This window comes from Myotis davidii, unplaced genomic scaffold (genome assembly GCF_000327345.1).
Source record: "Myotis davidii unplaced genomic scaffold, ASM32734v1 scaffold520, whole genome shotgun sequence".
Lineage (NCBI taxonomy): Eukaryota > Metazoa > Chordata > Mammalia > Chiroptera > Vespertilionidae > Myotis > Myotis davidii.
In genome coordinates this window covers 3,535,568-3,550,580 of record NW_006292908.1, presented here as the reverse complement: position 1 = coordinate 3,550,580, position 15,013 = coordinate 3,535,568, and the positions used below count along the sequence as shown (strand labels likewise).

The window sequence follows — 15,013 nt, the reverse complement described above, 5'->3', positions numbered from 1 at the left end:
TCCAAACATCAGTGATGAGAGAGAATCATTGATTAGCTGCCTCCTGCACACCGCCCACCGGGGAGGAGCCTGCAATCCGGGCATTTGCCCTGACTGGGAATGGAACCGTGACCTGCTAGTTCATAGGTGGACACTCAACCACTGAGCCACGCTGGCCGGGCAGAGTTCCAACATAGTGTTAAATGTCCTTCCCCTGCTCTCCAGCATTGAGGACCGTGCGGCTGATGAGGCTTGTTATGGTGAAGGGAGTGGGTTGTGAGGGAAGGAGAACAAGTCTCCGAATCCAAAGCACCACACTCTGGCCCTGGCTTAAGGCTCAGCAGGCATGGCTCTCCTGTCACTCTGCTTCTCAGTGAAAGTCAGTCCCATCCTTTCTACCTCAAAATGGTCTTAGGATGAGAAACTGTGATTTAATTCTTCCAATGGCTTGAACAGGTATTTAAAGGTATGCCATTTATAAATGCCATATACGAATGAGTGACCCTTTATTCACTCGCCTAGCACTGCGATTGAAATAACACAGAAGCGGGCAGTCCCTTTGGAAGCAGCTTAACAGTGTTGGGAGGATCATTCTACTAATGAGTATATGACTACACAGCGAGTGGAGAGCTCTAAAGGGAAGGAACACGCTTCTGTAAGAGAAGTCACGGAGCACGTGCGTGATGTCTAGGCCAGTGGTCGGCTAACTGCGGCTCGCGAGCCACGTGCGGCTCTTTGGCCCCTTGAGTGTGGCCATGAAGTTTCATTAGCACTGTATGTGCGTGCCCGCACATGGTATTTTGTGAAAGAGTCACACTCAAGGGGCCGCAGTTTGCCGACCACTGGCCTAGGCCATACTCAGACTTGCATTTAGAGAGGGTGATGGTGGCTGCAGAGTGGAAGTTTGATCAGAAGCTGTGGGTGGGTGCTGGGGAGCCATTGGGCAGGCTTTGCAGGAGTCCGGGCTGGAGGGGATGCTGGGCCAGATTAAGGGGGTCTGGGTGGAGAGGGAGAAGGTAACAGATTCTGGAGATATTTAGTAACAAAACTGAAAGGACCAGGTGATGGCTTGGGCATTCACAGTGAGGGAAAGGAGATTTTTCAAGATAACTCCTAGGTCTCTGGCTCCTGTAAATGGGTGGATGGTGGGGCAATGTGCTGAGTGAGATAAGGATGCTGGAAAGATCAGGTTTGGGAAGAAAGGACACCAGTTCTGTTTCAGGCTTGTTGGTTTGACACGCTTTTACAATATTCAAGGAGGACTGTCAAGCAGGTCCTTGAAAATAGGCCCCTGGAGCTCAGAGGAGAAGTCCAGGTCTGATATATAGACCAGGAATGTGTCTACACATCGATGATAACTGCAATGGAGAAAGATAAGATCCCCTCCCACCAGCCTCCCCGCAAAAAAAACCAACAACGCAGAACTAGAAGATCACCCAGAGTGAGTCAGATTTATTATAGGGACATTGGCCAAAATCCAACAAAGTAAATAATTTTAACCCAAAACTTTTTTCCAGGGAAGAACTTCTTATTTGTTGTGGCAGTAGCTATTATGTGACTAGTCTCCTAGAAGTTTACTAGATGCTGAAACAGAGGCTATATGGAAACAAAATGTTTAAAAGCCTGTTTCTCAGACTGTGCTTAGAAAAAAACCCAGTTTTTAACCTGGGTGCAGTGGCAATACCTCCGACCAGGGTGCTCCCCATCCCCCACGGTCTTTGTCTGTGGCAACTCACCTCTGAACCTACCTCCTCTCCAAGACAACACCGGCTGCAAAGGGTGCGTCTGGGGTGACATTTGGGTGGCTGTCACTTTCATTGCCACTGTCACTTTGAAGCCTGTTTCCTGTTCCAGCGATTTTCAGCTGCTGTGCCGCAAGGATTTTTAAAACGTGCAATACCTGACCTCGTTTGCCTTGGATTGTCTAATAACGAAATGACAACAGCGAACACCATAGTCATCAGTGTGAATAAACCAAAAGTATATCCATCTTTTGTCAGGTCAGCAAAAAATGTATGTGTCGGTGTGCCGCCACCTGTTAGTAATTAGCTTACATGTGCCGTGAGATGTAAAAGCTTGAAAAACGCTCCCTGTTCTAGCAAACTCTGTATTTCAGTTTTGAAATCTTCTCATCATTGCACCATTCTTTCTCTCACTAAGGAAATACAAATGAAAGTGGAGCAAATAAAGAGAAGATGTTAAAAATCTCTCCATTAAAAGTAACAGAGTTCCTTCCTTACAAAGGGATAAAATAGAATCCTTTTCCCTTGAAGCAACTGATTAGGCATCTTCTGCATCAAGGCAGCATTTGTTGCTCACCTCACAGCTGTAACAAGTGTGAACACCCTGGTCCACTTAGGCAAGACAGCATGCGTTTATTTAGAATGTGTGCTAGAGACATGTTACAAATGACCCACTAAGAGCAGCATCATGCTTAATCTCTAATCTCTGTTTACTTCTGAAATGTAAATACAGAAGTGCTGGATTCAGCTAAAAGCAAAACCAAAAGCACACGGGTGACTTTCTCTGCCCATGAAGGGTATTCGACTGGAAAGACTTCTCTGAGTAGATCCCACGCTCTCAGTTTTCACATAATGAAAGTGAGACGCAGGAAGGCGATGGGCATGCCAAGGCCACCCGTGGGGCTAAGTTAGGATGGAACGTGGATAGAATCCAGCTCTGTGAGCATTTATGCGATCACACACTGTGGAGATACCTGGCAATTTTTCTGTTAAAATTTTCCCATTTATATATGCATTCAATTAAAAAATTGTGAACACCAGCAACATTGCCATTCTTTAGACTCAGTGGGTATATATGCTGAGTGTCAATAAAATACAAATAGAATATGGCTTCTCTTCTAAAATAATTCACAACTGAGTCAAGGAAACAGACGTGTCTAATAAAGCAATGGGAAATGTGCTGGAGTAGACGTACAAACCAATAGCAGGAAAAGCACAAAGGAGAGAACGCTTGATGCGCTAGAGTCAGAGGACATCATGGTAGGAACCTACGGCCAGGAGATATCATTTGAATTGGATTGAAGAATGAACAAGCTTTTGCCAAACCCAAACCCAAGAAGAACTGCAAGTCAGGAGAAGGCAACTCCAGGATAATCAGAATGAAACAGAAAAAAACTGATGCCAGACAGGATGACAAGGGACAGAGGAGCGAGGATGCGATCTGGTGTGGCGAGGCTTGGTGACTGCCGGTGAGTGTGAAAAGGGTCAGCCCATGGCTTGAAGGTCTTTGGCTCTTGTGCCAAGGAGCTGAGGTTGCGTTAACCATAGGATGATGATAATTAGTTCGCTCAAGGTGAGGGCTGGAGTCGACCGAGTGTGTATGTTAGAAGAGATTCTCTGTCAACAGAAGATAGGAAGAGCTGGGAAATCAGTGAAGAAGCACTAGGAACAGCTGTCCTAATGCAATGTGTTGTGAGCACAAGCCAGAGCAGGGCTGGTTCCGGGCACAGGAGACTGGAGCCCAACTTGGGTCAGGTCCCCGTGCAACTTATGCAAGTTTACATTCCCTGCCACCTGTGTCGCTCGTGACTTCCAAGGGTCAGGACTTACGGGCTGAGCTCAGAAAAGCAGCAGCGATACTGTGACTGGGTCACAGCGTGTGCTTTTAGAACACAGCAGTTCTTTCCCCAGGAGCCTCAGCCATGTGACCCCCAGCGCTCAGCACTGGACAGAAGTGCGTGCAGATGGCCTCCTCTTGGTCTCGGTGTACAGGTGCCAGCGGGCACGCTGCCTGCAGCGTTTCCGCCAGCAGGAGGGGACCAAGTTGTGCACTTACACTCTGTGGATTTTCAAGGAATGAATTTCATGTGAAGGGATTCTAGAATGCTCAAGTGACCTACTCCCTGTACTTCAGTCAATTTACCTTGAACTTGCCTGAACCCCACACGGCTAACTCAGAGTGGGGGGAAGGAGTGGGGTAATGAAGTTTTGTCTGACAGTAGACACCGTGACCCTGAGCTCTGCGGATTTGAAGGGCCATCACGTCTTCAGAGCCATCGGAGAGAACATCCTGAGAAGCAGCAAAGCCAGGAGCTGTCAGGGCAATGACAGTGACAGGCAGGACACCCGAACACAGTAATTGGGCAAAGTCTTAACATCTCCTGTTCTTTGTTCTTCAGAACCTCCTCGCTTATCTGCCCATTTATAGGGAGGCCTGGCCTGGAGGAGCAGGGAAACCTAATGCCTCGCTGGGTAGATGTGCATGTTACTAGTATGTGTAGCTGCTTCAGGGGCTGGCGCTGCCCTGTGTGGGCCTGGAGACAGAGGATTGAGCTGCCTTCCCAAACACAGGTTGTACTTTCTTGTTGGGAAATGTCTTGCGAGATTTTGCTTTCAGATATGAAAGCCTGACAGGAGGACTCAGGTGCCTCCTGTGAATCTTCTGGGCTGGTAACTGGGCAACTCTGGGAAAGGCCAGGTGGCAGCAGGTGCCGTTTTCCCAGAATCCATTGGTATCTCGTTAGCGTTTGATGTTCCTCCAGTAGGACCTGAGGAGGCATCAGGGCAGCCTGGCTGTAAACCCCAACACTGGCGCGGACATCACATAGGACAGGGCGTCCGCTTTGTGGTGGAACTCTGAGAACAAGCTACTCGGTTGCTGTCAACGAAAACTCCACTTTTAAAAATATTACTATTTTCATTATTGGAACCTGTTAAATATCTATGACCACTTTTTTTTTAAATTTAACTTATCTCTGCAAGCAGAATTTATCTGACAGAACATTTAAAAAAAATGGGGGCAGGCCCATAGCTCAGTTAAATCTGTTTATTTTCCTTTTTGTAAATGATGATTGTACCTCTTATTAATTTATTTCCTCATAGACCTATATCTGAATACTTTGTGGAAAAGTTCTCTTCTTGGACTCAAGAGCACTTCTTTTTCTCTGAGGTTATGGCTGTGTTTTGTTGTAATAATAAAAATGACAGCACTAACTACCATATAGAGAACACGCCATAGGGAGTACCAGGCACCACTCCTACTACGTGAGGTGGTTTGCATTTATTCTTTAGAAACTCTCTAAGGAAAATATTTTTATGGCAACAATTAGCATCCGAGCAATCTGAGGCTCAGATAAGTTCATGAGGAAACCCAAACAAACCCCAATTAAGACTCCTGAATCCACTCTACATAGCATTTTGCTGCCACCCCATTGTGATGTGATAAGTAGAGTTCTGAAAGAAAAAGACACATGTAGTTAAATCATTATTTAAAATTAAGAGCCCACATTGAAGAAACTAGTGGACAATCTTGGGCAGGAACAGCCTATGGTTAGAGGAGGGCCCGTGGAGTTGTCTCTGAAGCCATGTTTCTCTAAAGCAGATTGTATTGGCTTACATTGTATTCTTACAGATCTCTCCCAAAGAAGTATTTTCTAAAGACCCTTTGTTCATGCTTTATGTAACATTGAGAGATGATCAATTGTCCAAATGAGTGTCATTTTTCTCATGACTATTGTTAATTTGGGATATGGTGGGAGGCTGTTGGAGATGGAGGACACCTAACACTCCCTTCATTGTCATGAAGTCCAGTATCCCCCTTTGTGTGTGAGTGATGTTTTCCTTCTATGATCGTGGGCATTTTTACTGTGCATACCCAATTTTTTTTGCCTCTTCTTTTTCCTTTGAAGACTGCCTGTTGAAAGGGTTTTGCCAGCATGTCCCAGAACACAGCTGTTTCATCTAAATTATTTAGTAGTTATGAAAATAAAGTCAATTCTGAAAGCCATCTTTTCTTATAGATATCCAAGAAGTTTGGTATGAAAATCTGACCTTCAATGACAACTATGTTGCGGGAAGGTCTAGACAAGAGGAAATGACCCACATAGATCATAAACTAATTCATCCCATCTCTAAAATAACAGTTAAAAAAAAACGACTCTATCTATATAAAAGGGCTATATTAGACAATGTATATAAAATTTATTCCACTAAAAGAAAATAAATAAGATGCAAAAATTCACATCTACAAGGCATACAATCTGATTGGGAGGATTTCCTTTTACAAAGAAACATATTGTCCTAAATAATTTTGGTCTGGTAGAAGAGAGCAGTGTGACATGTGACACGTGAACCATGATCTCATGATTTTACTCTTACCTACTTTAGAGTAATATTGAATCCCACACAGTCACAAGTTCTCCCCCACTATGTCACAATTCATCCTTGAAGCAATTTAACACAGCACTCCTAAAGAAATATATAGTCCTGGATCAGTTGGTTGTCTGAGATGTTGCCGGTTTGATTCCCAGTCAGGGCACATGCCTGGGTTGTGGGGTAGATGCTCAGTAGGAGGTGTTCAGGTGGCACCTGATTGATGCCACCTGAACACCTCCTCTTCCTCTCTAAAAATTAAAAAAAAAACCACACAACTATTTTTTAAAAAGAAATAAAGAAATATCTAAACCTTGGGCTATACCCAAATTCATACAAGATGTGTGTGCGTGTGTGTGTGTGTGTGTGTGTGTGTGTTTTCTTTGTGGTAAAATCTACATGACATAACGTCTATAGTTTTAATGATTTTCAGTAAAGAGTTCTGTGGCATTAAGTTCATTCACATTTTTGTGCAACCATTACCACCCTATATCTCCAGAACGTTATCACCTCCCCCAATTGAAACTTTGTACTCATCATTCCTCCCTCCCCATAATCCTTGGTAATGACCCAGAGTGCATATTTTAATATACTAGCAGTACTAGATAAAATAATGCTAACTGCTCTAACAAATAATGGCTCAAAACTTTTTGATTCTATAAAATAGAAAAGGGATTTTTGTGGGTGAAGACAATTCTTCTCCCAACTCTTCTCCAGAATTCATGCAAACTTTGCTTCCTCCATCATTAGTATATGGCTTTCCAGCTCACCATGTTTACCTGCCTCACAGCTATAGGAAGAGAACATGAAGGAAGCCATACAGGGGAGGGCAAAAGTAGGTTTACAGTTGTATGTGAAACACAGTTTACTCTCGTACTAGAGGCCTGGTTCATGAAATACATGCACAGGGAGGAAAGGGGGCTCAGCCCGGCCTGCACCCTCTTGCAATCGGGGGCCCCTTGGGGGATGTCCGACTGCCGGTTTAGGCCCGATCCCACACAGGATCGGGCCTAAACCGGCAGTTGGACATCCCTCTCACAATCTGGGACTGCTGGTTCCTAACCGCTCACCTGCCTGCCTGCCTGCCTGATCACCCCTAATCACTTGCCTGCCTGCCTCACTGCCCTTAACCCCTCTGCCTGCCTGCCTGATTACCCCTAACTGCTTGCTTGCCTGCCTGATCACCTCTAACGACTCTGCATGCCTGCCTGATCACCCCTAACTGCTTGCCTACCTGCCTGATCGCCCCTAACAACCTTAGCCTTGGCCCCCACCATGGTGGCTTCATCTGGAAGGACGTCCGGAATGATGTCCAGAAAGTCATTCAGCTGCCCAGTCTAATTAGCATATTATGTTTTTTATTATAGATTATTGATTAATTATTGTATTAATCCCCATATGAACAACCGTAAACCTACTTTTGCCCCATCCTGTATGTGTAGTTTTTCTAGGCCAGCCTTACAGTCAGCACACATCACACACACTTAAACCCATTGGCTAGACTCAGTCACATGGCCTTATTTAGACTTCAGGGGAGCTGGGAAGTAGAGTCCAGCACATGAAGAAGAAATGGGTTGAGGATGAGCCAGCCAGTCTCTGCTGTGTCCGTCAAAGTGATTTTAGAGTTAATATATATGCCCAGGACTCACCATTCATTCCCTTCAAACTTTGTCTTTCTCTTTTTAGAAGCCTAATTTACTCTGGCAGAAAAAAAATAGTAAGTTTCATTCTCCGTATCTCCCAAAACCAAATAAAACCAAATGGCAAAATTAAAACCTGCATATAATTCCACTGAGAGGTAAGAGATAGTATCTATACATAGAAACATTAAGAAACAGTTGAGAGGTTAGAAGGATTTCCCTCTTCACCCAGTCAATCAATTATATGAAGCCAATGAGGGTATAAAGGTCTAAAATCATGTGTGTCTTTAAAGAGTAGTTTAGTAGTTCTTGTTTCTCACATATCAGCACAGGTCCATAGGGTTTGTTTTCTCTCAAAAAAAAAAAAAAATACACACACACACACACACACACACACATATGAATCCCAGCATGGTCAGCAGATTGATTCATTTGTTGGGATCCATTGAGGAAGTTTTAATTGGGAAATGAGTTGGACACCTGTAGGCGGTCCTTGAAGAACAAGGAAAGGAGACGTGTTATTGTTTCTGCACAGAAGGGGACCCACTTCCATTTACTAATTGCTCTTCACATAACCACAGGAGCTCATGCTCCACACATGTCAACACTTAGCCTCTGTCTTTTCCTTGTGTACAATGAAAGGAAATGCAGAAATGCATTTGTGGGCATTACTGGCAAAGATTGATTTGTGAAATAATTGAAACCTTGATTTTCTGTCATTAGCTGGAGGCTTGTGAAATGCATTCCAGATGTTTCTTCTTATTTTAATAGCTCTGTGTCATAAGGTTTAAATTCAAATGTATAAAGTGTCAAAGGGAAAATACTTTAATATGCAAGTTTCGTGGAAATGGCACAAACTCGAAATCCCCAGTCACCCTGCAACATCCATTTGTAGGCCCTCAGTTTGTTTCCCATAGTAAGTCTCAGAGGTCTTGGACGATGTCCCAGAGTCAACATTAAATAAGGAAGCATCCTTTTTTCTACCTCACTACTCTTGAACATTAAGTAAGGTTTGGGCTAAAGTAGGGGTGTGATTTTTATTTTTCCCCATATCTTTGATTTCCCAGGGAACGAGCATTGAATACGACCCAGCCTGGGTCCCTTCAGCTCACCGTGGGGAACCTGAAGCCAGAAGCCATGTACACCTTCCGCGTGGTTGCCTACAATGAGTGGGGTCCGGGGGAGAGTTCGCAACCCATCAAAGTGGCCACTCAGCCTGAGTGTGAGTATGAAAGGGAAGGGTGGCATTTAGAAAGTGTTTATCTCCTCCAGCCACATCCTTGAATACTTTCATAGAAATTTCTTGAGAAAATGGAAGGAAGATGTTTGAAGCAATGCATTTAACTCAAGGATTTTTAAAGGTAAGATCACTGTTAACAAAATGGCCTCCCCACTTGGGCCATGTCTCCTTACTGGCAAATTAACAACTACAAAAGCCTAATCCTTCCATACAGTCTATGTATTTACTTCCAACGTGAGTGAGTGACTTACCCTGCCTGCCAGCACTTCATAGTCAATAGGGGGTTTCAGCCTCCTCCACTGATTTTTTTCAGATTTCCCACGTTTGTCTCTGAGAATGGAGCATCAAAGGCAAAATAACGATGGCATAGGACTTCTAAATGCAGGGACTTAGTAAAGAACTTAAACATGCACCCAGTGCCCTCAAGAAGCTCCCGAGAGGGAACCGAGACTCAAGAAATGTATAGAGATGATCCCTATTGTGCAATCGCACTATCTGCGAACAAACCACTCTACTGAGCTGTGTGATCACAGAGTGAAGTAGCTCAGTGTTCTTTGGCCAACTTATCCTGTAGTGATCTCTCCCTTTATGAAGGAACAGCCCCCAAGCTGTACCTTTTAAAAATACTTCTGATCTTACAAAATGTTGATCTCTACTAAATTTCTAATGTCATTTTGAAAAGATTAATGACTGATGAGCAGTTCGCCAGTCTTATTTTATTTAAAACTTAAGATGTTGAAGAAGAGAGAGCAGGTGCGCTCAGATATATTGTCTGGGTGCTGGTCTCATGGTCTACATTTGGCAGCATCGCCATTCTTTCTTCCACTTGGTGACCGCTACAAAGACAAGATGATAACAAGTTGGGGGGTGGGAGAGGGGTGGGCCAGCAGCACAAGTCTTAGAAATATTTGCCTCACAGAAATAAAATTTCAGGTAGCATCTTTAAAGCCATAATGATGTAAGGTTGCAGACAATCTTTAGGGAATGCAGAGGTGCAGGCAGAACTCTTTTAAGTAATTTGCAGGACTAAGCAGCTGCAGCAAGACATGAAATCACACTCCAGGCATGACCCCTCTGAGCTCAGGTCCTCATGAAATTTCTCTGGTCATGTACCCATAAAGTTGGTCCCACTCCCAGGTTTCTGTTCTTAAGAATGCTTTCTTCTGTTGGCTGTTTGGATTTAAATCACTAGGTAATGTCCATTTCCACTTCACGGTGTCTCTGGTAACATACTATTTGTGTCATCAATTTCTTTATTGACTTACTCTTCATAAATCATATACTATATGGACTCGTTAACTTTTATAAATATTTGCCCTTTTTAATCTATAAAGTTAAAAGAATTAGGTCAAAATACCCATTTTCAAAAATGGTATATGCCATGTTGTCTATAGAGAGACTGTTTAAAAACCCATCTAAAATTCTCTAAAGAAAAATTGTGTCTAGTTTTCTAGTGGTAGAACTTAAAAGCATTTTCATTGCAAAAGACCCAGTTTCTCTGAATTCTTTACTTCCTAATCCATAATGGTATGCCTAGAATGGTTTTAGTACACTTTTTAGGGCTGACTGGCCATGATTACATTTCTGATAAAAATCCTAGGTAGTCAGCCTCGCTTTCTAATACTGAGCAACATTATTTTTTCCTCTGTAAGTACCAGTTTCTAAGTATCCAGTTTAGGAAATCAGTTAACACTGGTGGTGTGTTATTTTTTTAAAAAAAAAAAACTCACTTTTTATGCCAAATTTCCATGACAAAGGACAAGAAAGTATTTTCTCTTTTGGCAGTGACTAATTTTAATGCTTTATTTCATTAAAAAAAATTTACTCAGGATATAATATTTTTCTGCAATTTTTGTATTCTTAATTTTAAAAAAAATCAGTCAGTGATTATTTGTATCACATTTAGCTTTATAAAAGACAAACAATGACATACATCATTATAATTACATTAATGAGCATCTAGTATGTTCCTAATATGGTTCCATGCTGTCTGAGGCACATTAAAACACACACACACACACACACACACACACACACGTATGTAATGAAGCAACAGCACTAATGGATATCAGCAGCTTCTTGGGGAAGCAAATATTCTAAATATGTAACAAAACAACTAGTAAGGAATCTTGTAAGAAGTTTTGTTAAATGGTTGCCAACTGTACACACACACACACACACACACACGTATGTAATGAAGCAACAGCACTAATGGATATCAGCAGCTTCTTGGGGAAGCAAATATTCTAAATATGTAACAAAACAACTAAAGTAAGGAATCTTGTAAGAAGTTGTTAAATGGAATATTGCCAACTGAAGCATAGAATAGCTGTGGGCCCATTACCTTTGATGGCTGAGGATAGTATCTAATTCCTTTTTTACACCTAAATCACATCATGCCCACCTCTTCTAATAATCACTTTATTACTGCTGCCGCACTCATGGTATATCATCCATTCCTCCTTATTTAAAACGCAGTGTGAGAATCTGTGCAGAGGACGCCACTGGGCGCTGGTCTCTGTCAGCATTTACTTTGCTTAAAAATTAGCATAAATGATGATAAGGCACAAAATAGAAACTACATGCCTGGCTGAATAAAATACGGGACTCATTGGTAGTGTTGTCTGATGTAAGTTATCTTTCCGCCAGAAAATGAAAATGGAGCATCCTGCTTTAGAAGCATGAAGGAGCCTTGAATTTTTTTCATTAAGGACAGTGATAACGGCCTTAGAATGCTCACTATATTTTGGCCTTTCACCCCAGCCTTGTGTTATTAAATCATCTCTGTCCATACCACTGTGGGTGGAGTAAGAATTCTTTCCTTTACAGCCATTGTTCATTTGCACGGTGACCTGATTCTACTTCAGTGAGAATTGCCATTGGAAAATTCTTCTCTTGCTGAGTAAACAGGTAGATAGGAACAATTCTGCCAAAACAGCACGTTAGAATATCCTTTACACCTTCAAACAGTTAGCCAGCTCCTTCAGTGCATGTTGAGTAAGAGTACTGTGCAGCTCTCTTGCTGTCTTATTACAGACGTTAGGATAAATAAATGATGTGGTCATGATTAATAGGTATTGCATGTGTATTTTATCTTCTGTTGTTAACACAAAGTGCCATTTTGGTGATTTAAAAATATTTCCAGCTTAAGGAACGCTTCATTTTCTCCAAGCTTGCTCAATTCTGCACCAATTGCTGATGGGGATGGAACATTCTAGAGACCCAGTGTTCACTTCCTATTGGCCCCTCCCTTCTCCTCTTCTCCTTTTTTCTTCTCCTCCTTCTCCCTCCTTCTTTCTCTATATTCCCCTCCCTCCTCTTTCTAGAACTCTCCCAAATTCTTTCTGTGTTTTTAGAAGAAGTGAAAAGGCTGATTTTGTTATTTAACAAGAATAGCAGAATTTAGAGGCAAGAGGAATGGGAGCACATTTCCATCATTATTTCTCTCCCTGACAAAATGATCTTATCTTTTGAAAATGGCTCTCGTCTGGGTATGCATTTGGTAGCTCCTTTTAGCACTGTTTTCCCCAATATGATGTGGTAATTCTACACTAAAATTGCATAGCTTTTATACAAATTGAATTCAAGTTTTCCATATTATTTGAAAGTATCAACTCTATTATGAAAACCATATTCTCAATAAATAAATACTAATGGAAAATATGTCTGAAATACAAATCAGCCAGTGACTCTTTCCAAAAGCGCATGCATTTTGTAATAATCATTTAAAGAGATCAACAGCCCAAGACCCAGTTTATGAAATAATCACCCCGAATAGAACGGCTTGATTTATAGAAAGGTTTGTGTCCCCTGATTCTATCTTCCTTTTGCTAAACCCTTGCTCCCTCCCCTGCCTTTATGGCATATAATTTCTCCAGTGTATTATCAGCAGGATTTAAGTCCCTGCCTGCTTAAGACTTGTCTAATCTTTTCATACCACATGTGGAGAATTTTTGAATTATTATGCGGGGTCCTTTAAGATGCTGTTACGGCAGTGTTATCACGAACGATGTAAAAATGGGCCACATGCTGGCTGGAGGCTTGAGTTAGAATGGGAAGCCTATTTGCTCGGCCACAACCCAATTATCCACAAAACCTTTTTATATTTCCGAGTTGTAAGTAATATTCTTAGTCCATTCTGTTCTTTACACTGAAAAGATACGCGAAAGCCACCCCCGTAAGTCAAATGGCTTTACAGCACATTAGCTAGAGGAATGGACATGTTTACTTGGCTCCTCTTCTTGCCTTGGATTATTTTTTTCCCAATTCTAACAGGGCTCTATGGTGGTTGTGGGGAGAAGTAAGCCATCTTTGAATATTATGACTCCAAAATGTACTACTTGTATCTTAGGGCAAGTTGCTTAATCCTCGAGGCCCCAGTTTTCTCAACTTCAAATTGGAGATGTTATTTCCTCCTCCTCCTCCTCCCAAGAGGTGGACATGAGATGGGATGACATGGGAAGCCCCTGAGTCTTAGCTGCATCCAGTAGGCACTCTGTAGAAGTTCGCTGCCCCTAACCAGGTTGATGGAAATTTAATTCCACCTGTCCTGCACTTGCAAACATAGTGGTGACTCAGCAGGCTAATCACCAAGGTAAAAAGGCTAATATAATACCTATTGACAGTTTGGAACTGGCTTGATTGCTATACTAGTATAATAAGCCACTTATATATGTTTATTACTTTGCCCTTAATTATCTCCTCCCTATAATTTAGCAGGCTATTATAGACTGGGCTGTTTTCTAATGTTACCTAATGCACATCTTTACATTCCTAACTACATGTGGAAGTTTTGTGATCAGAAAACACTCTGTCCCATAAAATGGATCACAGCATTGCCTTTTTATGACTAGCTGGTTGGTTAAAAGATGCAGGTAGAATCTGGTCTGTACTTAATGTGTGGCCGAGATACTAAATATCATTTATACTTATTTTATCATGATTCTATAAATTAAGCAAATCAAGTAAATTACAGTTCTGTCCAGCTCACTTTTTAATCACTTGAGCTGATTTCCAGTTATTAGCTGTACTGCCTGAAGATTTGAGTGAATATTTGGGGTGACTATGGTGGCAGAGTTGACTGTGAACCAGCCAACAATGGTCCTTTTGTTTGGTACATGGCTTTAGGTCAGGGGTGGGCAAACTTTTTGACTCGAGGGCCACAATGGGTTCTTAAACTGGACCAGAGGGACAGAACAAAAGCATGGATGGAGTGTCCGCGGGCCGTAGTTTGCCCACAGCTGCTTTAGGTTGATAGTAGAAAGAAATAAAGATAAGCACTGACATTCCACCTAAGTTTTGGACTAACAAGCCACATTTATTTATTTAAATTTAAATGTGCAGAAATAAAATTAAAAATTTAATATCTCAAGCATGCTAGAGGCATTTCAGCTGTTAAACAGCAGTTAAAATTTAAGTAGGAAGAAAACGAAAATTTTAATTCTTTAGTCTTAGCCACATTTCAGACGTTCATATGTGACTCTTGCCTACCATATAGTACAGCTCAGGGAAGGGGCCCATCATTGTAGAAAGTTCTATTGGACAGAAATGCTCCAGACACTGGACTAGTGAATGAGGGAATAAAACAGTCAAATAATGTCCTGACTCTCCAGGAAACTACTTTAAGGAGAACTCACTGAAACATACTTAACAGATGAGTCCCCTGAGAATATTGAAAAGTGTGTTATTCATTGAATTAATATAAAATATTTATTCTTAAAAAGACCAGATAATCTAGGTCTGAACATATCCTCTGGTTAGTTAGGCAAAGTTCCTTAGATATTTTTCAAGTTAAAAAAAAAAAGAAAGGCTCTTTCAGATCACAGAGATGAAGGACAAAGATCACGTGTTGCTTGAGTGAAGCAGTGGAACAGCATAAGTTCAGTTCCCTCCGTTTCTACTGTCTCACTGTTATTCTCATTTCTTCTGAGCACCAAGCATAATTCAGGCTTCTTCCCGGGGCACACCAAACACCCAGAGCAGCTGCCTGCTTGGTGAGAAATAGAGTGTAAAAAAAGCTAATGCACTTGAAACCTGTGTTA

At 41.9% G+C, this 15,013-nt stretch overlaps 1 protein-coding gene across 1 annotated transcript in view; it reads left to right on the top strand.

The window, feature by feature from the left end:
- Positions 1 to 15,013, top strand: part of DCC (DCC netrin 1 receptor) — a 349,712-nt gene that overhangs the window by 85,696 nt on the left and 249,003 nt on the right. The window contains exon 4 of the mRNA XM_015565696.1: positions 8,800 to 8,954. Within this exon, the coding sequence (XP_015421182.1) occupies positions 8,800 to 8,954 (155 nt within the window). The remainder of the gene's footprint in view (positions 1 to 8,799; positions 8,955 to 15,013) is intronic.